This window comes from Parasteatoda tepidariorum, chromosome 6, assembly GCF_982258835.1.
Source record: "Parasteatoda tepidariorum strain Cologne lab strain chromosome 6, Ptep-v5.0, whole genome shotgun sequence".
Lineage (NCBI taxonomy): Eukaryota > Metazoa > Arthropoda > Arachnida > Araneae > Theridiidae > Parasteatoda > Parasteatoda tepidariorum.
In genome coordinates this window covers 6,963,634-6,984,835 of record NC_141760.1, presented here as the reverse complement: position 1 = coordinate 6,984,835, position 21,202 = coordinate 6,963,634, and the positions used below count along the sequence as shown (strand labels likewise).

The following is a 21,202-nucleotide window of genomic DNA, read 5'->3' as shown; positions in this document are numbered from 1 at the left end:
GCTACTTTTCCTTCATATGATAGCTAAAATGAATGCTTCAAATAGATATTATATTATACTAAATTTATGAATTTTTTCATCAAATAAAATTTCATATTACTGAAATATAATTAAAATTACGTTAATGAAAATATTATGAAAATAAAGTGGCAATACATTGAACTATTTTCCGAAGGAAACAAAGATTATACGGTTTGTACGGTTTATTCTCTAAGTGTTGCTCAAATTCATTGACTGGTTGATATTAAACTTCAAAACTGAAAAATCTCATTGAAAGGAACATTCTGTAAAATATCACGCTGAATTTTCCTCTACTTCGACTTTCGCTCGTACCTTGGATAATAGAAAACTTGGCTTCTAGAAAACATATTTGTTTACTGAGAGATAGAAAATAATTAATAAGATAAGAGATAGACAAACGCTAGTTTTATTTGTTAAGAGCTATATTGTCTAATATGTTTTCGAAGCATGTTAACAGTTCATAAAATAAAGGAACTTTCACTAAAGTAATTCATCACATTCCTACTTCCAATAAATGTATTTATGCTTAACTGTCGTAAAGTATAATTATATTCTAGGCACAAAATTGTAATTGTCTAATTCTGTGTTCTTATAAGGTTATTTCATTAAAAAATCATTCTAATAGAATGAATGAGTTCTCTTTTAAGAGTAGCTTTATTCAAGTAGTCTATAATTAAAATATATGAGTGGTGTATACAACTTATTTAGATTTAACTGTATATACCCATATTTAGTAGTTTTCATATCTTCATTAAATTTAATTTCAACAAATGGCAACTTTAATTTCAATTCATTAAATCACTTTTAATAGTCTTTTTTTATTTATTTTGTAACTTCTTGCAAACTGTCATTATCAGTGTTCTCATGTAAAAAGTTTTAAAAAATTTAATTGGAATTATAAAGTTTTTAACTTAATATTTAAACCATATTAAACAAGTGCATTCTGACAAATTTGATTTTATTTCATTTGCATTTCTTTTCTGTCTTTTTTGCATAAAACTGTTTCTCTAGTGGAACATGTCTTTTTATTATTATTATTGCAACCTCATATGTGGCTTACTGAACATATGTTTTTGGTTTTTAAGACATGCAATAAAATTTTAAAATTAAAATTCCTCTATTCTCCATTTTAAAAAAAACTTTTAAGTTGAAAAGATTTCTAGTCAAAATCCTAGTTTTATGTACCAAATTATTAGAGAGTTAACTAACAATATATAATATAAATTACCTATGAATGAATATTTCTATAAAATAGTTGAAAAGTAAACAATTTTGTGCAATTGAAATAAAATCAATCATTCAATTTAATAATAACCATTGCCTTGGTTTTGCAAATCCTGTTCTAAACATTAATTTTGTCTAAATTAGAAACGTCAAAATTTGCTGCCATTATTTTATAATAGGACAATACTAATAAAGGACCCTGTTTTTTCAATTTTATTTCTTTTATCGGATGGATAATGTTTGATAACTTTTTCTTTTTGAATTTGAATCATCATTGTTGAAATGAATAGATAGATTGTATGAAAGTATAACTTAAATAAACAGAATCTAGAAAAGATTCTGTTGAACTTTCCAAAATTGTTATTAATGACATCTATTTGTGTACAATGTAGTTTTATTTTATATAAATATTTAGATTTACATGTTTTTTTCAGCTGAAGTAAAGCATAAATTATTTGGAATGAGAATGCCATCATCAGGTAACTTAATATTTTTTATTTCGAAAAGTAATTGTTATACTTTTAAGAATAAGTTTATTAAGTACATAAAATAATTATACATTAAAGTGTTCTTATCTTATTACTATTATTATGTTACTTTTTTTATCATTATGTAAATTACATTTCTAATCTGTTCTTCTCATTATTACCAGTTGGTTTAAGTTTCAATAGAAATTTTTTTTAAAGAATATTAATTATTGCAAACTAAACTTTTTTGTCGTTATTTTAGCATTATTAAAACTATTAACCTTTTTTCTATGCATTGTATTTTTTAATGAGAAAGAAGATAGAAAAATTATTAAAATTGAAAAATTGAAACCAAAGCAACAATCTTTCGTACAAAGCAACAATTAAACTAATAAGTACATTTTAACCATGGAACCAAGAAAACCTCTTTAACTTGTACAAAACTTAAATTTGCAATGAAACACAATGCAACGAGCTGCAGTTTATTAGATGGCAAAAGATTTAATTCATTGAAAAAGCTAAACAAAAATAAAGAAAATAGATGATGCTGTGATATTGTGTTTAAATGAAGATAAATGCTGTTGAAAAAATTCAAATTGTATTGGTATGTTTTTAGGAATTACTATTTTTTTTATCTAAGAATTGAATGATATATTACTATTATTTTCAAGATTAAATCTTGATGCTTTGGAATTTTGTTTCATTCATATAAATGTTGATTTCCTGGTTAACTACTCAAAATCCTTACCAACCTTAATAACACTTTGAAATACATTCTATCCAAATTCATTTGCCTTTCAAGTACTGTTTTTCAGATTTTGTTTTTCACATTTATTTTATTTTCCATTTATTGTGGCAAATTTTTTTCTTCTTTTAGTTATTTAATTTTTTTTTTGAATTTTTTTTTGCTTTATCCTTTTATACCTGGTGGATCTTGAGAATAGGCCCCCATATTTGAGCACTCAAAATATTTATACTTATTCCACTTAATTTATGAAGCAACCTTTTGGCGATAATATCACGTTTGGCGAAAATGAACGACAAGATTATCCTAAAGTACTTATTAATTAAATATATACGTGTCTGTGCATCTGCCCATTGATGTTCTAAACTTATACATAAGCTGTATTGTTTTGGCCTGTAGGGTGACCTGGGGTAATCCCTGATCAAAAAATGCAAACATCTATTTTGTGAAAAGACTATTCAAAATAGAATTTTAATATTTAATGGAAATTTGACGCTATATGAAATGAGTCCTATGCCACCTTCTTTTGTTTGAAAATCTAATTAGAATTTAAAAGATTTTAAATTTTTAGTGATCAGGAATTACCCCTGGTCTTGATCATTTCTGGGGTAATTCTTGATCACTTCTGGGGTAATTACTGATCACTAGTTTTTATTGTAAAGGGGCTGTTTAAAAATAATTATATAATGGTAATTAACAAATAAGACATGAAGATCAAACAAATAAACCAAAAAGATGTATTTAAGCAGCTAATAAAATGATTTATTTAAAACAAGAAGAAAGATTAACATTTTAAATTTTCAAAAATCTTTGCATCGTGCCATACATTTTAGGCAATCAGCCGACTCATTCTCATGTTCGGCTGAAATATAAGAGAGTTCCCACATGAGTTACTTTTGCTGGTTTTTTTAACTTCATGAAGGGAAAGTGTAAAGTTAAGTAAGGTATGTCAACAGCACTGGCAGCAGCTCTCACACTGAAATTTTCATTTTCAATCATTAAAAGAAATTCACTAATTTTGCTTTCTAGAAGCTTAGTATCCTTTTTAGGCGTATAATTTCTCACCATATTTATACTAGGCTAATTTATAAACTTAAAAATTATTCTAACGAAGTACCTACACACATAAAACTAAGATAGAAGCAAGGTAAGACAAACCAGAAATGGTGCAAATCAGAATACACTCTTGTATACAGTTAAAAACAAATTTTGTGATGACAGTTAAAATATATTTTATAGTTGTTCCACTTAATAAATATAAACTGTTATTTAAGAAAAGACAATTAGCTATTTATTAGCTATTTTATATACTGTTTATAAGAAGAAATGACAATGATCAGGAATTACCCCAGTGATCAATAATTACCCCATCTGTAGGGGGGCAATATTTGATATAGTTTCCTATAATCAATTATAATGTTTACAGTAGATGTGAAACAATTAAACAAAAGCTTACACTACTTTTATATCAAAGAAAAAGAAAGTAACTCAAAATATTTATTATTAAGAGAAGGAGGGGGATCTTTGCAGAAATGTGCACATTTTGAAGCCCATTTTTGAAATGTAAAATACCGAAAGCAGTTTAAAAGATACTTATTTTGTTAGATTAAACAAAAAACTATTATAAGGTAAATATAGTTATACTTTAGTAAAGTGTACAAGCATTCTTGTCCATGTCACAAATTTAAAAAAAAAATGTTTTTTTTTTAAATAAAATTTAGGTGATCATTATTTACCCCAGAAACCGAGTGATCCTGAATTACCCCGGGTCACCCTATAGTTTAAAAAGCTCTTTTCTAACCTGACAGAAAACTACCTGAGGTGTTTTTGAGAAATATCTGTTACTAAAAACCTCTAAAGGAGAGTTAAAAAATTTTCAACTTGGAAGACAAAGTTAATCTTACGAATAATCCTAGAACTCTAAGCATAAAGAAAAAAAATGTCCTTATGAATTAATTGTCAGAGTAATTGCTAAATATCAAAAACCAGAACTAAAGATAAGTATTTAAGTTTAGCATCTAATAGGTTACAATTATGTGTAAGTCATCAGGGGTCTGTCCAGGCCGAATTTACTACCGTTTAGCGGTACCTTCACAAATTCAACTTTAGGAAAAACGGTAGTTTCACAAATTCAATTTTAGGAAAAACGGTAGTATCACAAAATACTTTTTCTTAAAATTTCATTTTTGTATCCCTTAAGAAACGATAAATCCATATTTTTCTGTTGATTTTTTAATATAATTTTTAATTTTTCACAAATTACGTCTAAATTTTCACAAAATAGGTACCTATCAGAAAAACCTAGACAGACCCCTGGTCATATCAGATTCAAGTTATTGCAAATTGAATGTACTTAACTTACTCACTTAATTCTATTGTTTCCTTACTTACTAAAATAATGTAAATTTTTTTTTTCTTTTTAATGTGTTCTTTTTTTTTACTTATGAAAAACTTGGCAGTTCTTTTACTCTATCTTAAAAATGGTTTTGTAAAAATTCTTTCTAATTATTAATTTTTTTCTTTTCATTTTTACTAATAAATGTTTAATTTTCAGAACCAGATACTCAAAACTATCATCAAAAGTATCGTAACCTGAAAAGAAAACTGAAGTTTTTAATATATGTAAGTAGCTAAAGCATTATTAGCTTAATAATAAAATAATTTAAGAAAAATATTTAAAAAATATGTGAAATTATAATAGCTCTAGTAAGGACAGGAAAATATAATTTCTAAATAAAGACACCCACTTAAAAATGGGTTTTATAGAAAGCTTTTTTTATTATTAATTACCCAGGTTTTTTGGGGCTGGTATGTGGATAAGCCCTAATTCAATTACAAATTCAGTTAAATTTTGGTATAAGGAAATATTAACTAATAGCTACCGGTTATTTTTAATGCAACTGTGCAAATTTTTTCAGTACTCTAAATGTTAAAATATGATTGGAATTAATAACAACTTTTATAGAACAAGGTCATTCTGAAATAAAATAAAGTTTTTTACATTTTTGAATAAAATTTTAGTTTATTAGTTTTGATAAAGTTGAGAAAAAAATGCATCCTTAAGCAGACTGTGAATTATAACTTTTCAGATAGATGTTTAGTTTTGTAAATTATAACTAAGTTAGTTTTTCTTCTTGCTCTATTTCTTTAGAGAATATTCTGCCCTAAACTTGTCTCAATTTTTGCCTGAACTACTACCTGAGGCCTGTTTTTGCGATAGATATTTATTTAATATTTATCCTATATTGATATTTATAAATTAACCTAACTTTTAGCCGAAATAAAACATTTGCGTATATAGATATTGACAGTGGTCTGGTCTTCTGACTTGATAACAATTTTATCTTAATTTCTAATGTATAACCTCATTGATAGTCATTTTTGTTATTTTTCTGCTGTTTCAAAACTTATTACACAAAAAAAAAAATTTATAATTTTAATTCATTTGAACGAAAGATTATTTGGGAAAATTTTGTACTTAAAATTGTACATACAAAGTGAAATGAATAGAAAAAAAATAATTTCCTAATCTGGTTTTAAAAAAGAGTAAATGACAAAAGATTGGAAAGATAAAACCTTATTTTACTGTGCCCTTATCACTACTGTTCATTTTTTAATAATCCTATTATTCTTTTGTTAAAAAAAAAAAAAAGAAATTATTTATTTATTTATTTTATTTTTTTTTAATATAAAATTCCATAATTCTGCTTATTTGAGCTTTCAAGTTATTCAGTTATTTTTTGTTTATAAATACAGCCGTAAGGTATAATATGATATAATACAACAAATGTTATTTGTAAATATGATTTTAATTTTTAATTAATGGTTACTGAATCATATTGAAAATCTAAAAGATGTATCAAATTTCTAAGTTTTTAATATTGAGAAGATTTGCCTCACCTGATTATGTGAATAATTAGTTTTAAAATTACAATTTAGGTGATAGCTTACATCATATCACTTGTCCAATGGTTTGTTACTTGCTGATATACATATATATCTACATGTATATTATATTATGTATAATGTTATTATTATGTATATTTATGTATTTTAATTATCAATATTTGTTATATAATATGGAAATAATATATATTCCAATCAGTTATAAATATTAAACCGTTATATCTCTAAATAAATAAACATGAGTTAATAGTATTTACCAGGTTTTTCCCATTTTCCCCATGGTTTTTACTGGTAAATACCTAATTTTTACCATGTCCTGGTCAAAACCGAGCCCTGCTTTTTTGAACTATTAATCTATGTACTTAGTTAGAAAATTTGATCATTAAAATACAAGTTATTTAAAATAATATCTTTTTATTTTGTGCATAAGAACAGATTCAACACACTTCATTGAGGGAAGATAGAAAGAATTTGTTATATACAGTAGGGAACCGATTATCCGGAACAATCGGGACCATTTTTCTGGTTTTCTGAATCGCTACAAAAAGCCGTTTTTTTATTGTTAAACCCAACTGAAAATAAAAAAATATTTAGAAATCTTAAAAAGAAGAAAAAACGATGAAGTAATACACTAATGATTATTTCTAAAATGATGGTAAAGTAAACATCTTTCAAAAAAGAAAGAAAAATCTTATGAGGAAAAGAATTTTTTTTTTAAATAGCAGGAAAATTTATCGAATTTCGTTCCGGTTTTTTGGTTTTCTGATTTCCGGATAACGGGTTCCGTACTGTACTTATTAAAGATGTTTTCTGAAAATAGAGCCAAAAGCAAGTTAGATGTTTATAATCAAATGTTAATAGTTGTTACTGACAAATTTTAATGGAAATCTATTTAAATAAAAAAAAATATGAAAATGATTTTGATCAATAGTAAATTATTGGACAAAAAATTTATGCAACTTTAAAAATAAATATTCTAAAAAATGAATATATGTAATGCTTATTAGTTCTAGTATACTTATTTTTTTTCACTTGACTTATGCATTGCAGTTTAATAATACAATACAGAACCCATTATCCGGAAATCAGAAAACCGGAATGAAATTCTATAAATTTTTCCGCAATTTTAAAAAAAAAAAATAATAATAATTTCCTCATAAGATTTTAGGATTTTTCTTTCTTTTTTGAAAGATGTTTACCTTACCATCATTTCTGAAATAATCATCAGTGTATTACCTCATCGTTTTTTCTTATTTTTAAGATTATTTCAAAAAAAAAATTTTTTTTTTTAGTTGGGTTTAACACTAAAAAAACGGCTTTTTGTAGCGATTCAGAAAACCGGAAAAATCAGTTGTCCGGAATAGCGATAGTCCCGATCGTTCTGGATAATCGGTTCTCTACTGTATCTTAATTCTTGATGAAATTTGAATTCAACTTTTAATTGTTATTAAATGTTTTTTTTTTTTTTTTTTTCATTTGTAAATTAAACAGAATTTTTGAAATATATCAGTATTTCAACTAGATCACTAGTGCCTGTGTTTTCTCAAAGTATGTATATATTTTTTTTTTCACATTTACAACTATTGCTGTTGGATTTTCTTTATGTTCCACAGCATATTACGTAGCATGTAAATTTTTCTTTGAGAATATTTCATGTTTTAATTTTTTATTAAATTTCTGAGAACATCTGCATAACATGATGCCTATGCATAATTAACATATTGAGTTTAATGCTTTTGTGTATTTTACATTAACTTATTGTTTCATATATTTTTTAAAGTGTAAGTATCTGTCTATATATATGTATGGATTATTTTTTGTAAATATTGTAAGAATATGTTAAAGAGGGCAACTATTTTTGAAGTCTTACCCCAGTGTCAGCCCTGTTTATCCATAAAGAATTTAACATGTTTTACATTAGTTGTATGGTAACATCAAAGGAAATGTGGTTTGAATAAGTATTTGAAACTTTTTCTAAATTGAATAACTTTTTGGTCTCTATATTGGAATAAATGATCCAATGTGGACTTTACGATGGGCATTGAAATAACGTTGCATCAGTGGAATAGGACTTCATCGGTCACTGTAGTCGAAAGTTATAACTAAAGAGCGTAAACAATATTTAAAAATTATTTTAAAGCATTAATAATGGTGTGTTCTACAAACATACTGCCATATTTACTATTTTAATAATGTTAAAAATATGTAAAATATGCCTTCTAAAAATCACTTTAAATTCAATTTTCCACTAATAAAATTTTTTCACATTATTTAGTTCCAAATATAAATAGGATAATTATTTATATTCCAGTAAGGAACTAAATATGGTGAGAATAGTATAGAAAATGTTATTAGTTTAGGCAATTTTTTGGCCAACCATCTCTCTTAATGTCTGAGTTTTAACTGAACAAATGTTGTTGACTATGTCTCTCAGTACTATTTTATGTTTTCCATTATCTAAAGCACTTTTGATGTCTAAATCTTATGTATTTTTTAAAAACCTAATAAAAAGACGAATCAAAGGAACCCGTGTTATAAGTATATGATTACCTTAAAAGTTTTGCTATTTTTTGTCTCTCATTTTTCATTATGCATATTAAAATAATTATTAATTCATTCATTCATTAACTCATCTCTTTAAGGAAAATGAATGTTTTCAAGATGAATTGAAAAAATCACAAAGAAAATTGCTCAAAGTTTCCCGAGATAAAAGGTATTGACTCTATTTTTCTTAGTATAATTATTAATTAAAAATTCCAATTTTAAATATTCTGATTTAATTCATACCTTAATTATTAATTGAATAAGGAAATATTTCAACAATTCTAGCTTTATCTTAATCAAAACTAATTTTGGAGTTTACTTTTAATAATTGACTTTCTCAACATTTTTTAAAATAATTAATAATTTTAGATAATTAATCTTTAAAAAGACAGTTAAAATTTTTTAGTTTTTTATCAATGTTAATTACAAGTGTGTTATGATCTGAAAAATTCCTGTTTATTTTGAAAATTTTTCATTATATTTTATCTTTCACCGTTTTCCTGCTTGGGAAAAATTAATTTAACTTACTACCTGATTTGCACTTAGAATTTTTGGCATAAATTAAAAATTAATGCACATTATAAAAATGATTATGGTTATGTAATGACCATTGTTGTATATTTAAAAACATAGCTTTCTGCTTGACCGATTACTGAGATATGAAACTGTTGAATCATCATCTACTGACTCAGAAGCCACTGTTTCAAGTGATTCTGACAGTGAGTTTAGAGCTGAACTTATGACCTTAAAAAAGTTAGTATTTTTTTAAAATCTTTATTAAATATTTTATAACTATATTTTAAAATTTGATTTACAATTAAAAATACATCATTGATTCATTGTTATTAATGTCTTATTGTTATTGATTTGAATTACTTACTAAATGTAAACAACATCTCAACTTGTTAAGCCATACACTCTGTTAAAGTTTAGAAATAATCATTAAGATGTTAATTTAAATGTTAATTCCTGTTTTAATGTTCTATTTAATTAACTTTTCTAGTTATACAATTACACAGTAAATACAAAATAAATTGAGTTTTAGGAAACAATTATAAACATTTATAAAAATTAAGTTAAAATCTAATTATTTTGCCACATTATTATAAAAGATAATAACATAAATATACAAATGCACTAAATTTGGCACTTACCCAGCCTTTTTTTTATCATTAGAATTTTAACTCAATATAATATATGAAAAATTAATTTATTAAAACTAATAATACATTTTTTAGATAATACTTTAAAATATAAGAAATTGAGTCTGATTGTATGTGATTTAAAAGTCATCCTATTTTTACTATACAGTTCAAATTCGTAAAATCCAGATTAATTTTTAACTTAAGCTTATGGAAATGTCAAAGTATAAGCATGATTTTATTGTAAACCCATATTGTTTTTTCTTTGATTATTCTACTAATATCTCATGGTTTTTTAAATCTCAATAGATTAATGTGATATTACAATATGCAAATTCCAAGATGCGTTGAGATGAAAATTTTTCATATGTGTTAAATTGGTATATATTGAATCATAAATTGTTATAGTCTTGACTTTCAATTTTTGGGCAGTTATCACAATGCATTTCTGCGTGGTTTTTTAAGTCCTGATATTCAATTAAATCTTATTATTACAACTTTCAAATTTCAACAAAATGAAGTAATCACTTTTTGACTCGTTTGATTTCATCATAACTTCACTTGGGTTTTCAATTTTTTATCCAGCAATTCATGTTATGAATTACGACTTAGTTTTTTTAAACCACCCTATTTGTAATACACTCTTATTATGCCACATGAATTTTGAATAGTTTGTTTGAGTAATTACTTTTTTTTACACATTTTACTGTATTCGCAACAACTTCATTGTAAATTGATGCATCCTTAGCATTTGATTTCTCCTTAGTACTTGCTATGGATTTTTTAAAACCCCAATGTTTTTTTATAGTACAATAGTGTAATAACATGTGTATTTGAGTAGACACTTGATTTGTGACTATCTCATTGTCACAAATCAAGTGTGACTCTGGTCACTACCTGGTCTTCTTGATTGCTTTTCTAGCAGTTATATTTCCAAATGGTCTTTAAAGCTAATTTTTTAATATAATATTATGAAAAGCAAATTTTTGCACTTCGCCTCTAATATGAAATAAATTTAGCTCATTATTTTTCATCACAAATTTTAGAAGTTTCTAGATTTTAGAAATTCGTATTTTCAAGGTTTCCCTGTACTATAAATACTAAATATTTTTCCAATTTACCATTTTCTCTGATCTACACCGATAGATATATAGTTTTATTATAATTTGAGTTCATTCTAGGGCTTTGTTTTTTAAATCCTACATAACTTTTGGTTACACTTCATAATTTTAATTGTTTGCAAATACAGTGAATCATTGGTTAAGCAGACATTCTTGGGACGGAAAAAATTGTCCATTTATGAGAGTTATCCGCTTACGGGAAGGAGAGCATTTAAGACGTCATTTCAGCTTGTGGGGTCTCATAACCTGTGTGATCCAGAGGAAAAAATCAAAAGATGTTGCTATCCGAATGAGCAATATCATTTTCTCTCCTTTTTTTGCAAAGATAAGGCAAATTTAACGGAGAAAGTTTGATTCGTTAGTAGTGAAATAGCTTAACAATATTTTTTGTTATTGATGATGCAAAAAATTTACATGCTTTAAAAATGGTGAGAAATTACATATTTTTTCCCTTGGAATTTAAAGCAGATTTTTTTTTTCTTCAAATTCATGTGGCATCCGATTTGAAGAGATGGAAAATAACTTTTCAGGGTGAAAATGACTGTCCGTTTCCAATTACAGGAGTGTCCGCTTTGCGTAGAATGTATCGAATGGTTTACTCATAGAAGATTCGCGGGAATTAAAAATATGTCCATAGTGAGAGGCGTCCGTTTTGTAGGAGTGTCCATAACATAAGGTTTCACTGTATTAATATCCTACTATTCAAAAAATTTCATTATCTTTATTCATTATTTCATTATTATTTATTTCATTATCTTTATGTATACTAGTTTTATGAATCAGTACAAAAAATGAATGCATGCAATTATTTCCAACAAAAACACAAAAAGTAAAAATAATACTAAGGGGTACACATTTTCGATCTGTTTCCTGTCTAACTTAGTAAGAGCAAATTATTATGATGGCAAATATGTTTTTTCAAATTGAATTTGAATTACTTGATTAATCCTAAAAAAAAATGGAGCAGCTGCAATTTATAAAACTGACCCAAATTTTTACTGACATTCTTAATATAATTTTTGCTTTTAAACCTGTATTGTCGACTAATCCAAATCTATACTTTTTTTGCACCTATTTATAAACTCCTTGGTCCAAAGGTTATTTCAGGCCAAAAATTATTTTTAATAGGTATTATTTTGTTTATTATTAAATACTTTTTGATTTAAAATCAATAAAAATTAAGAAATTAAAAATAAAACAAACTATATTCTGTTTGTAATATGGAAATGCAAAAAAAAGATGAATTTCCAAAAACAAACAGTAAAAATAACATTATAAGCCAAAAAGTCTTTACCTATCTTATGTATACTGAATTTCCAAAAACAAACAGTAAAAATAGCATTATAAGCCAAAAAGTCTTTACCTATCTTTCGACTAAATTATTTGGATCATATTATTTAGATTGTGCCCTTTTCCTCTGAGTCAAAAATTAGAACCCCCAGAAAAAAACTGCATACTTAAAAAAAAAAGAAGGAAAACAAAGTTTTATGAATTATTATTTAACTTAAATTATTGTACAATAACTAGTTAACAGATGTGCTTCTCAAATCATTGAGTACATTAAAGTATCATGAAATATAATTTATTGCATCCTGGAGCATTAAATTCAAATTGTTAATCATAAGTTATTCTGTGTATTTTATTTTATTTTGCTAATCATGATGATACCTGCTTTTTTTTTAAATAATTTATTGGAAATTTGCTCCCTTTCTTATAAACTTTCATATCAATTCAGAAATTATTTCAATTGTTCTTAATATTTAAAGAATTCATTATATTTAATAATAGGAAAAGAACTTCAGTAAATACTGAAAATCAAGACACTGGTGCCGGATCCTCAACGGCTAATAATGTTGTGAGTAAACTATGTTTTCAATATGTGTTTGGTCTTGCATTATGTATTGAAATGTTTTTATGATTGCTTCTTTAAATTTTAGGGATAATTAGACTTTTAAATAAAAAAAATTTCTTTAAATCATTAACTTGATTGCAATTATAACTCTAATTAAGCTTTCTGCTGTTTCCTTGAATTTTCTGTTATAATCTTGTCTGTGAGTTAACTTATCTTTGAATCTTTCAACTAAGGAACATAAAACATTTTATTTTTTAAACATTAGGCATAAGAATAACTTGTAATGTTGTCCATTTAAAACTTAAATGAAAATCTTAAGAAATTCCTAAGAAAAAAAGAAGTAAAAAATGTAGTCTCTAGCCAAATAAGAAGCTACAGGGGTCTGTCTAGGCCAAATTTACTACCGTTTAGCGGTACCTTCACAAATTCAACTTTAGAAAAAACGGTAGTTTCACAAAATACTTTTTCTTAAAATTTTATTTTTGTATCCCATTAAAATCGATAAATCCATATTTTAATCATATTTTTGTGTTGAATTTTTAATATAATTTTTACAAATTATGCCTAAATTTTCACAAATTATGTCTAAATTTTCGCAAAATGGGTACCTTTCAGAAAAACCTAGACAGACCCCTGAGCTAATATAAAACATTTAACCCTGCATTTTCTCTCTCAAAGGCATTGCATTTTTTATGTAAACAAAAGTTTTATGATAAAATTATTATTATTTTTTATTTATTTATTCATTTTATTATTATTATTTATTTTTTTGCCATTTAAATCTAGTGCAAATTAGTGCCAGTTGTTACTCTTCTGCCCCAAAATTTTACTTTGATCAATCCCATATGCATCGTCGGATTTATACAGTTTTCTTAAGACAGTGGTACATCCGATTTAACTTCTGAATCAAATTTATTTACAGCGCTGTGTTCTTTCATTACTTGAGTACATTTTGGGCACTTAATCCAATCATAAAGCTTTGATCATTTCATGGTTAAAAATTCATGTTTTTTTTTTTTTTAAGTGTATACTTCAGTATGTCATGTGCTTAAAAATTACAATTTTAAATTATGATCAATATAATAAATATTTTTCCCATCCTCTATTAAATGATAGAATAGAGTAAAAAACATTTCTAACAAAATAAATTTATTATCAAATAATGCACCCAAGCAGTTATTTTTTTTTCTTCCAAATATAATTACCCTGAAAATAACAGCATTCATCATATAGTTAAAAAGCTTTGAAATATTTGTCTCAAATAAGCGTTGCAGTTAATGGTGTGAGATTTTCAGGATAGGTCTTTATATTCCTTATTGGTCTGGAAGCTTTGACTTCTACACCAGACTAACAAAAAGCCAGCCCTATATTAGTTTATTCGTCCTCCACCAATAACAGATAGACTTGAAATTATTTCCTTTCTTCAGAAGGCTTAAGCTTCCAGACTATCAAGTTAATCAACATTTAGGTCCATCTCACATAATTAACATAAGCTATTTTTTATAATGAAGGGAACTTCCTCTCTTGTGGCACATCACAAGTATCTCACATTATTAGGAACAATGTTATTAAAAGAAAAGTTTACTGAGCTATTTTAACCTTATACCTGTGCTAAATCAATGGTTCTTCATTGCTTTCCCTTTCTTAATCATTTTCATACTTTTTGTTACAGTGCTAGAAATATTGAAAAACGACCACATTGTCAAAAAAAAAATTTATTATTCATTTTTTGAAATCTTTAAAAACTAATCAAAATGAATTTTAATTTTATAATTTGATAAAAATTAACCTTCGAGCTATAAGTTTTTTCAGTTAAACTAATACTTCTATCGTCAGATTTGTCATCTAAGTTTTTCAAATTTATAGTACTAATAGTATAGTAATATAATTTTTTATAGTAATATAATCTTAATTACTAACAATTCATTGTTCCTAGATATTTTGACCATTTTTCATGAGCTATATTATCTGACCTATTTCTCTATTATAATCAAACCTCCTTTAACAACTCCCAAACAGTCATATTTTTATGGAGCTGATCGTAGAATTTACATTAGGGCTAACCTCCGAACAATTGCACCCTGTTACTACCTTGAACTTTGAAGGTTTTATATTCAGTGTTTTTAATTTCAATAGATCATTACTTAACATACTATCTCTTAACAGTTAACACATTCCATTTGTTGAAGAACAACTAAGCATTCTTACACAAATCAATCATAGACACAGTTTGATACTTTCATTCCACCTACTGTAAATAATCTGCATTTTTCATGGGTATCTGTATGAATCTAGTGAATTATGTTCTAGTATTACCAAGGGGCAGCCATTCCTGGCGCTTTATCTGTAAGCTTTCATTTAAAATGAATCAAAGAAATTATTCGCATGTGCAAGATGCAAAAGTAACTTGTTCATGCATTTGACCAACATCATTTTTCCTTTCTTGTGGTTTGGGGACACAAGTACAAATGTCTAAAAATAAAATTTAAAAAAAAAAAAATAAAAAAATTCTCTAGCGATCTTGTTGCACAAAGATAGACTTCTTCATTCTTTCTTATAAGTTTTTTTTCTTCCCCAATCTCATGCTTGTGGTAATTATGCTGATTAATAACAATGCTTGTAGGACGTTTTTGAAACAAGCAAATTTTTTAGGGTAATTTTGGCTAATTTTTTTTATTTCTAGTGACTGAAAAAGTAGACCTGTTCACATACAATTAATTATATCAATCTTACCTCATTTTCCAATATTTGCTTAAAAAATGCTTCTTTACCAATAATGGTGCATTGTCTACTTTTATATAATTGTACTTATAATTTTAAAAAAACATACCTAATATTTAACTATTTTTAATAGAATTAACATAATTTTTTTGTATATATATTCAGTGGAAAATCGCGTATTCGGAATCGGTAGGACTTATGGAAGTCCGGATATTAGATTTTTCCGTATAATAGACCCCCAAGGTAAACAAAGCTTAAAACGATCTGAATCTAAGAAGCAAAAAATAAATAAACATTATTTTTCGGTCAATAATGTTTTAGTATTAAAATGATATCTAATCAATCAAAAACAAATTATTAGAAAAAAATAATTGTTGCTTAAAATATAGAAAACGGGACAAAAATTGACAGTTATGAAAATATTAATTGCTCTCTCCGCTATTTTGAAGTAGAACGATTCAAGCAAGAAGGGGAAATTCCTGTCATTCATTAAGGTGGGTAGGTGGAGATGAAAATTCATTTCCTCCGTATTTGTCATACAAGTTGAGGGCGGAGCAGTAACAATTTCTTATTTTCTCTCCCATCATTGGCTATCAATCAAGCATAAAGGCGCGGCATGCTGATTGGGTTCTCTTTATTTTTTCTTGTGTGACTGAAAGTGACTCCCCCTCCACTTTAACTTTCACTCTAATAAAACGGTTCCAGGGTATGCCTCTTTTACTAGCCAGCTGCATTGGAAAGAAGGAAGGGGGGACTCAGTTGTGCTCTTTTGAAAACAAATCTCCCTCCTTTCCTGCATTCCTGAGTAGCGTCACTTATGGTCACTCAACGGTCTTGTGAGGTCTTCTCTTCCCCTTTCTGTTGATTTGTGGGTTCAATGCATGAATCACTAGAAGCTAGAGAAGAAAAAAACGTGTCCAAAGACTTTTTTTTTTTTAAGAGAGGGGAAGATAAGAGATGTTTGTTTATTTTGATTGTTAAAAAGTGTCCGGGAAATCGACCCTTCCTGAAAAGGGACGTCCGGATATGGGACGTTACACTGTATTTATCATTTTAAAGTTTGATCAAGTAATTTTTCTCATTTTTACTTATTATCCATTAATGCCCATTAAAAGTAAACCACTTATTTATTAGGAAGTAATATTAGCTCTTATGAAATATATATAAGATTTAAATTGTTTCTTGAAGTTTTTTCTGTTTCAAAACCAAAAGCCACTTGTCTAATAAATTGATTTCTAGATTAAAAAAGTTGTTTTTTGAAGCTCTTTTGCCTTAAATCTCAAAACAAATTTTTAATTTTAAAATTAGTAAATAATTTTCAATATTTTTATAGCCCATACAATTCAGCCCTTTACCAGCCTGTATAATATACACTAACGTCGTTCACAGAAAAAATTTTGCTGTTACTAAAAAATAAAATAAAAATCTGCCTCTTCAAAGAATTTTCTTTTTTGAGACCAAGAGAAAAAAATATCAATTTTTATGCTTTTTCCTGGAATGCAAAACGCAGTTTAAAATTAGACCCTGCAATTCTTATTTACACAATTTTATATCAAATATCGCGCTCTGTATTGGTGCAATGTAAAAGCCACCATTATGAATCACATTCAAGTGACTTCAAAATTGTACATCGGAATTCGTATTCACACGATTTTAAAATACCTTATTATTGGCTAATAAGATTAATTTCTTTTGATGGCAGAGCCTTCGAAAAACAGCTTTAAAATATTGTGTGAAAAATTGCGTGAATATAATTGTATTTTGTTACTGCAGCCAGCTGAGCCTAAGAAGAAGAAAGCTAGAAAAGCTCCAGCTCCAGTTAAACCAGGTGCGTAAATCAGTCCTATTACAATGACTGAACAAGATTTAAAATCGCCTAGTCTAAAGGAAAATGTGATATTTTTACAAAAAAGAAAGTTGTGTTATTCCAAATTTTATGAAATTTGTGATATAATATCACTTAATTATGTATAATCAAACTATTGCACTGTTAAATACATACATTAAAAAAAGGGTAATAAATTTTGGTGAAAATACTAATATATTTATTTTCGTTCTTATTTCATTAAGTATCATAGCATTTCATTTCTAATTGATATTTTAAAGTATAGATCCATAATTTAATAATCACTTATCTCTGTCTCTGTATTACATTGATATACAATAAAAATCCAACCATTTATATAAAACATTAATTAGAAAATTTTCAAAAGCCGGTCTTGTTTTTACATACAAAATAGTGCCATTAAACATGTTTTCTACTTTTAAATTAAAAACATTTACATTGCTTTTACTAGTAACATAAAGATTGAAATCATCTAATATTTGAGTTTTTTTTTTCCCTTTTAGATAAGTGATATACATATATCTATATATTCCTTTTAGTATTTAATTTCAATCAACTTTTAACTCATAAAGTAGTGGATTTATAAAATACTTATAGGATGTTTTTTTAGGTAACTTTCAGCCTACTGCTACCTGGTCATTTAAATGTGAAAAAGCAGGGGTTGAAAATTGTTTGGAACAATTTACTCCATGTTGCAGAAATTCTTGAATAAAAACTGCTGCAATGCTTTAATAATCTGTACTAATTTTATTAATCCACTATTTTTAATTTCAAATATTATATTAATTTAAATGTATGCTTAGACTTATTTAAATGAATGACTTATTGACAAGTTTTTACATCAACTTATCATTTTAACGTTTTTCATCTATTTCTCTTATTTTCTTTAAATTCAAATGAGAGTATTATTTTTTCGTTAATTAAAAATCTATTTTTTCTAGTAATAAGAACTTTTATTAAAGAAAAAATGTTTCTCATAGTTTCATCCACCATTGTGACATTTAACTAGCCTAAGAAATATTTAAAAGGACAATACAAATAATACAAAAGTTATTATGAAAACTTTTTATTTGTGTATTTGTTCTTATAATGTGTATTTATTTTTATCAGTATACTTATAAAAGAGAGCTATAGGAAATGATTATATGAAAAAGTTATGGGAAGTTTTTAACAAACTATCGTCCATACTTTCGTTATTACATTTATCAATAGGTATGATGAGATGGTATATTATAAGTAATTAAAAAAAAAATCACATTTTTCCTTCTGGCCAATACGAAAATATACCCCTCTCCGGACTTGAGTCTTGTGGTACTTGCATACGTTTAACATTTGCTAAAACTTTGCTGAATTTATCCTTACGATATAAAATATATATATTTTTACTAAATATACCTTATGCAAATGAAAGCCTTCTATTACAATTTACATACATCGAGTAACTCTTATTTTTCTGATATCACAAAGGTCAAATTTTTTGATGAATAAAAGGTATTAAAAGATTTATTAATTTCTGTTCAATAGGTACAGATAATAATCTTTTATTTATAATCCTGTTGTTTCCTGATTTTATTATTCTTAAACTATGGGTAACGATCGCAAATAGGGTCATTTGTTTAAAATTAAAGATTGTGTGAAACCTGTATTTCGATTTTTTTTTTCTTTAATAATTACCCTCTATCATCATTATAATATTACATAAATATCATTAGTGTAGTGTCACAAAAAGCATTTCTAATTGGAAAAACTCAAAAGCTCTGACATATAGTTTAACGCTTGGTTTGAACTACAAATAAAAAATTGTATCCTCTCATTTTTGAATGAAAGCGTTATTACTCTGATACTGTAGTGATCTTTGCAATTATAAAAAGGTTTATTTTGTGTTGTCATTATGTATAATTATTGTAAATTATATGACATAATAATAATTTTAAATTATATACCAATAAAAATTTTCACTGTTCTATTTTCTATTTCAATGCTGCCTTGAGTATTTTATATATTTATAAGTAAAAATCTACACATTGTGAAACTTAATCATTTAGGTACATCAGTAACCCACTATTCTGTTAAAACTATTGTACCAGCCACGGAAAAAAGGTTAAGATTTAACATTTCAATACCATACACTGTGTAACTCAAACGTAGGAAACTTTACATACAATTGTCACAAAATAAATAAAATTTTGAAAATGAAATAGGTTTTTTTTCATATCCAATAACAAATATATAAAAATTTTATTTTGAATGTCTTGAAATTCGATTAAAGAGAGATTAAAAAGATGAAAATTACAAAGCGAAAAACATTCTGCTTAATCTGATTTGTTTTTTCAATCCTCTCCATTAGTTGTTTTTGCCCGGTTTATATGTATTTTATTTGTTCCTGTTTTCTTCATTAATTATCTGGGCCCTCATAATAATGCTTGCTAGTAGCAATGAATCAATTGAAAATTTTGATTATGCTGAAACAGCTGTGTTAGTTATTCTATGCTGTCCTTTTTTTTAGTTCTTTGATTTATATATATATATTTTTTAATAGAGTGCAATCAGCCATCTATAACCAATGAATAATAGACACAAATGAAAGCTTAAATGAATTGATGTGTTTAAAAAAATAGTGTATAAGGGTGGAAAATGGGTTACTGTTAGTTTATACATTTTATATTGCTCTTATATTTTTTATGTTAAAGCCAAGCTTAATCTATCCCACCACAAAGAGATGCTCTGTATAAAATTTAAAAGAAAATACTGAAGGGTAATTAGCTGGAAATAAGAGAACCTTCCATAACTAGTTCAAATAAAGCAAATCTAAGGCCATTCATCTGCAAGCACCTACAATCAACACATGGGATTCTTCTTCAGATTTGTGATTCATCTCCTTTTTATCATTTTCCTCTCTTCCTACTTTTTTATAAAAATTTTCAGGATATTGAAAAATAACCATGCAACTGAAAATCTTCTATCATGCACTTTTAAAAATGTACAAAAAGTAATCTAATAAATCAGTGGAATGATAATGGTTGGGTGCTGGTTAGTTTGATTTTTCAATGTGGTCTTATGGAGATGGTTCATTGGTTCAGTTTTACAATGTTTTAATCAGTTAAGCTATAATCAGTTTTGTTATCTTGGATAATAGTATAATTTATTTAATTAAAACTGAGTTACTAACTTACTATAATTCCAAAAAAAAAATTGAACAATTTTGAAATGCTGTATTTTCAGACCTGATATAGCAATAGAAAACTGTCATCTTGATTCAATCTAATCGATAAAAGGTGCATATCTATATAAATGTTTGACAACAATATTGACTTGAATTAACTGAAGACATTGAGGATGATTTTATTTATTACAAATGACAAAACACAAACTTCCGTTTTTGCCATTTTTAAAAAAAAAAAATTTTTTTGCTTTTATATTGTCAATAGATAGTTTGCAATCTACAATACCAGACATGCTTACTTTTGTTTAATTATTGGTTAGTATAAACACCACCCAACCAAACATTAGCCATGTTTTTAAGGCTCTTCACCATATTTTAATTTTAATCAGGCAACGCTTGAGCTGGTACCTCTTTCCAAACTTTCAGTCACGAAAGCTTTAATGTATTTAA

The 21,202-nt window shown here is 26.3% G+C and overlaps 1 protein-coding gene across 2 annotated transcripts in view; it reads left to right on the top strand.

The window, feature by feature from the left end:
• The first annotated feature begins 205 nt into the window (after positions 1-205).
• LOC107440285 (uncharacterized) overlaps positions 206-21,202 on the top strand; it is a 41,967-nt gene continuing 20,970 nt past the window's right edge. The window contains exons 1-7 of one of the 2 annotated variants that reach the window (XM_016053163.5): positions 206-506; positions 1,680-1,724; positions 5,012-5,079; positions 9,006-9,076; positions 9,541-9,660; positions 12,959-13,025; positions 17,517-17,571. In XM_016053163.5, the coding sequence (XP_015908649.3) occupies positions 1,706-1,724; positions 5,012-5,079; positions 9,006-9,076; positions 9,541-9,660; positions 12,959-13,025; positions 17,517-17,571 (400 nt within the window). In that variant the 5' untranslated portion in view covers positions 206-506; positions 1,680-1,705. Of the gene's footprint in view, positions 538-1,679; positions 1,725-5,011; positions 5,080-9,005; positions 9,077-9,540; positions 9,661-12,958; positions 13,026-17,516; positions 17,572-21,202 lie in introns of both variants that reach the window. The other variant, XM_016053164.5, reaches the window with a different exon arrangement.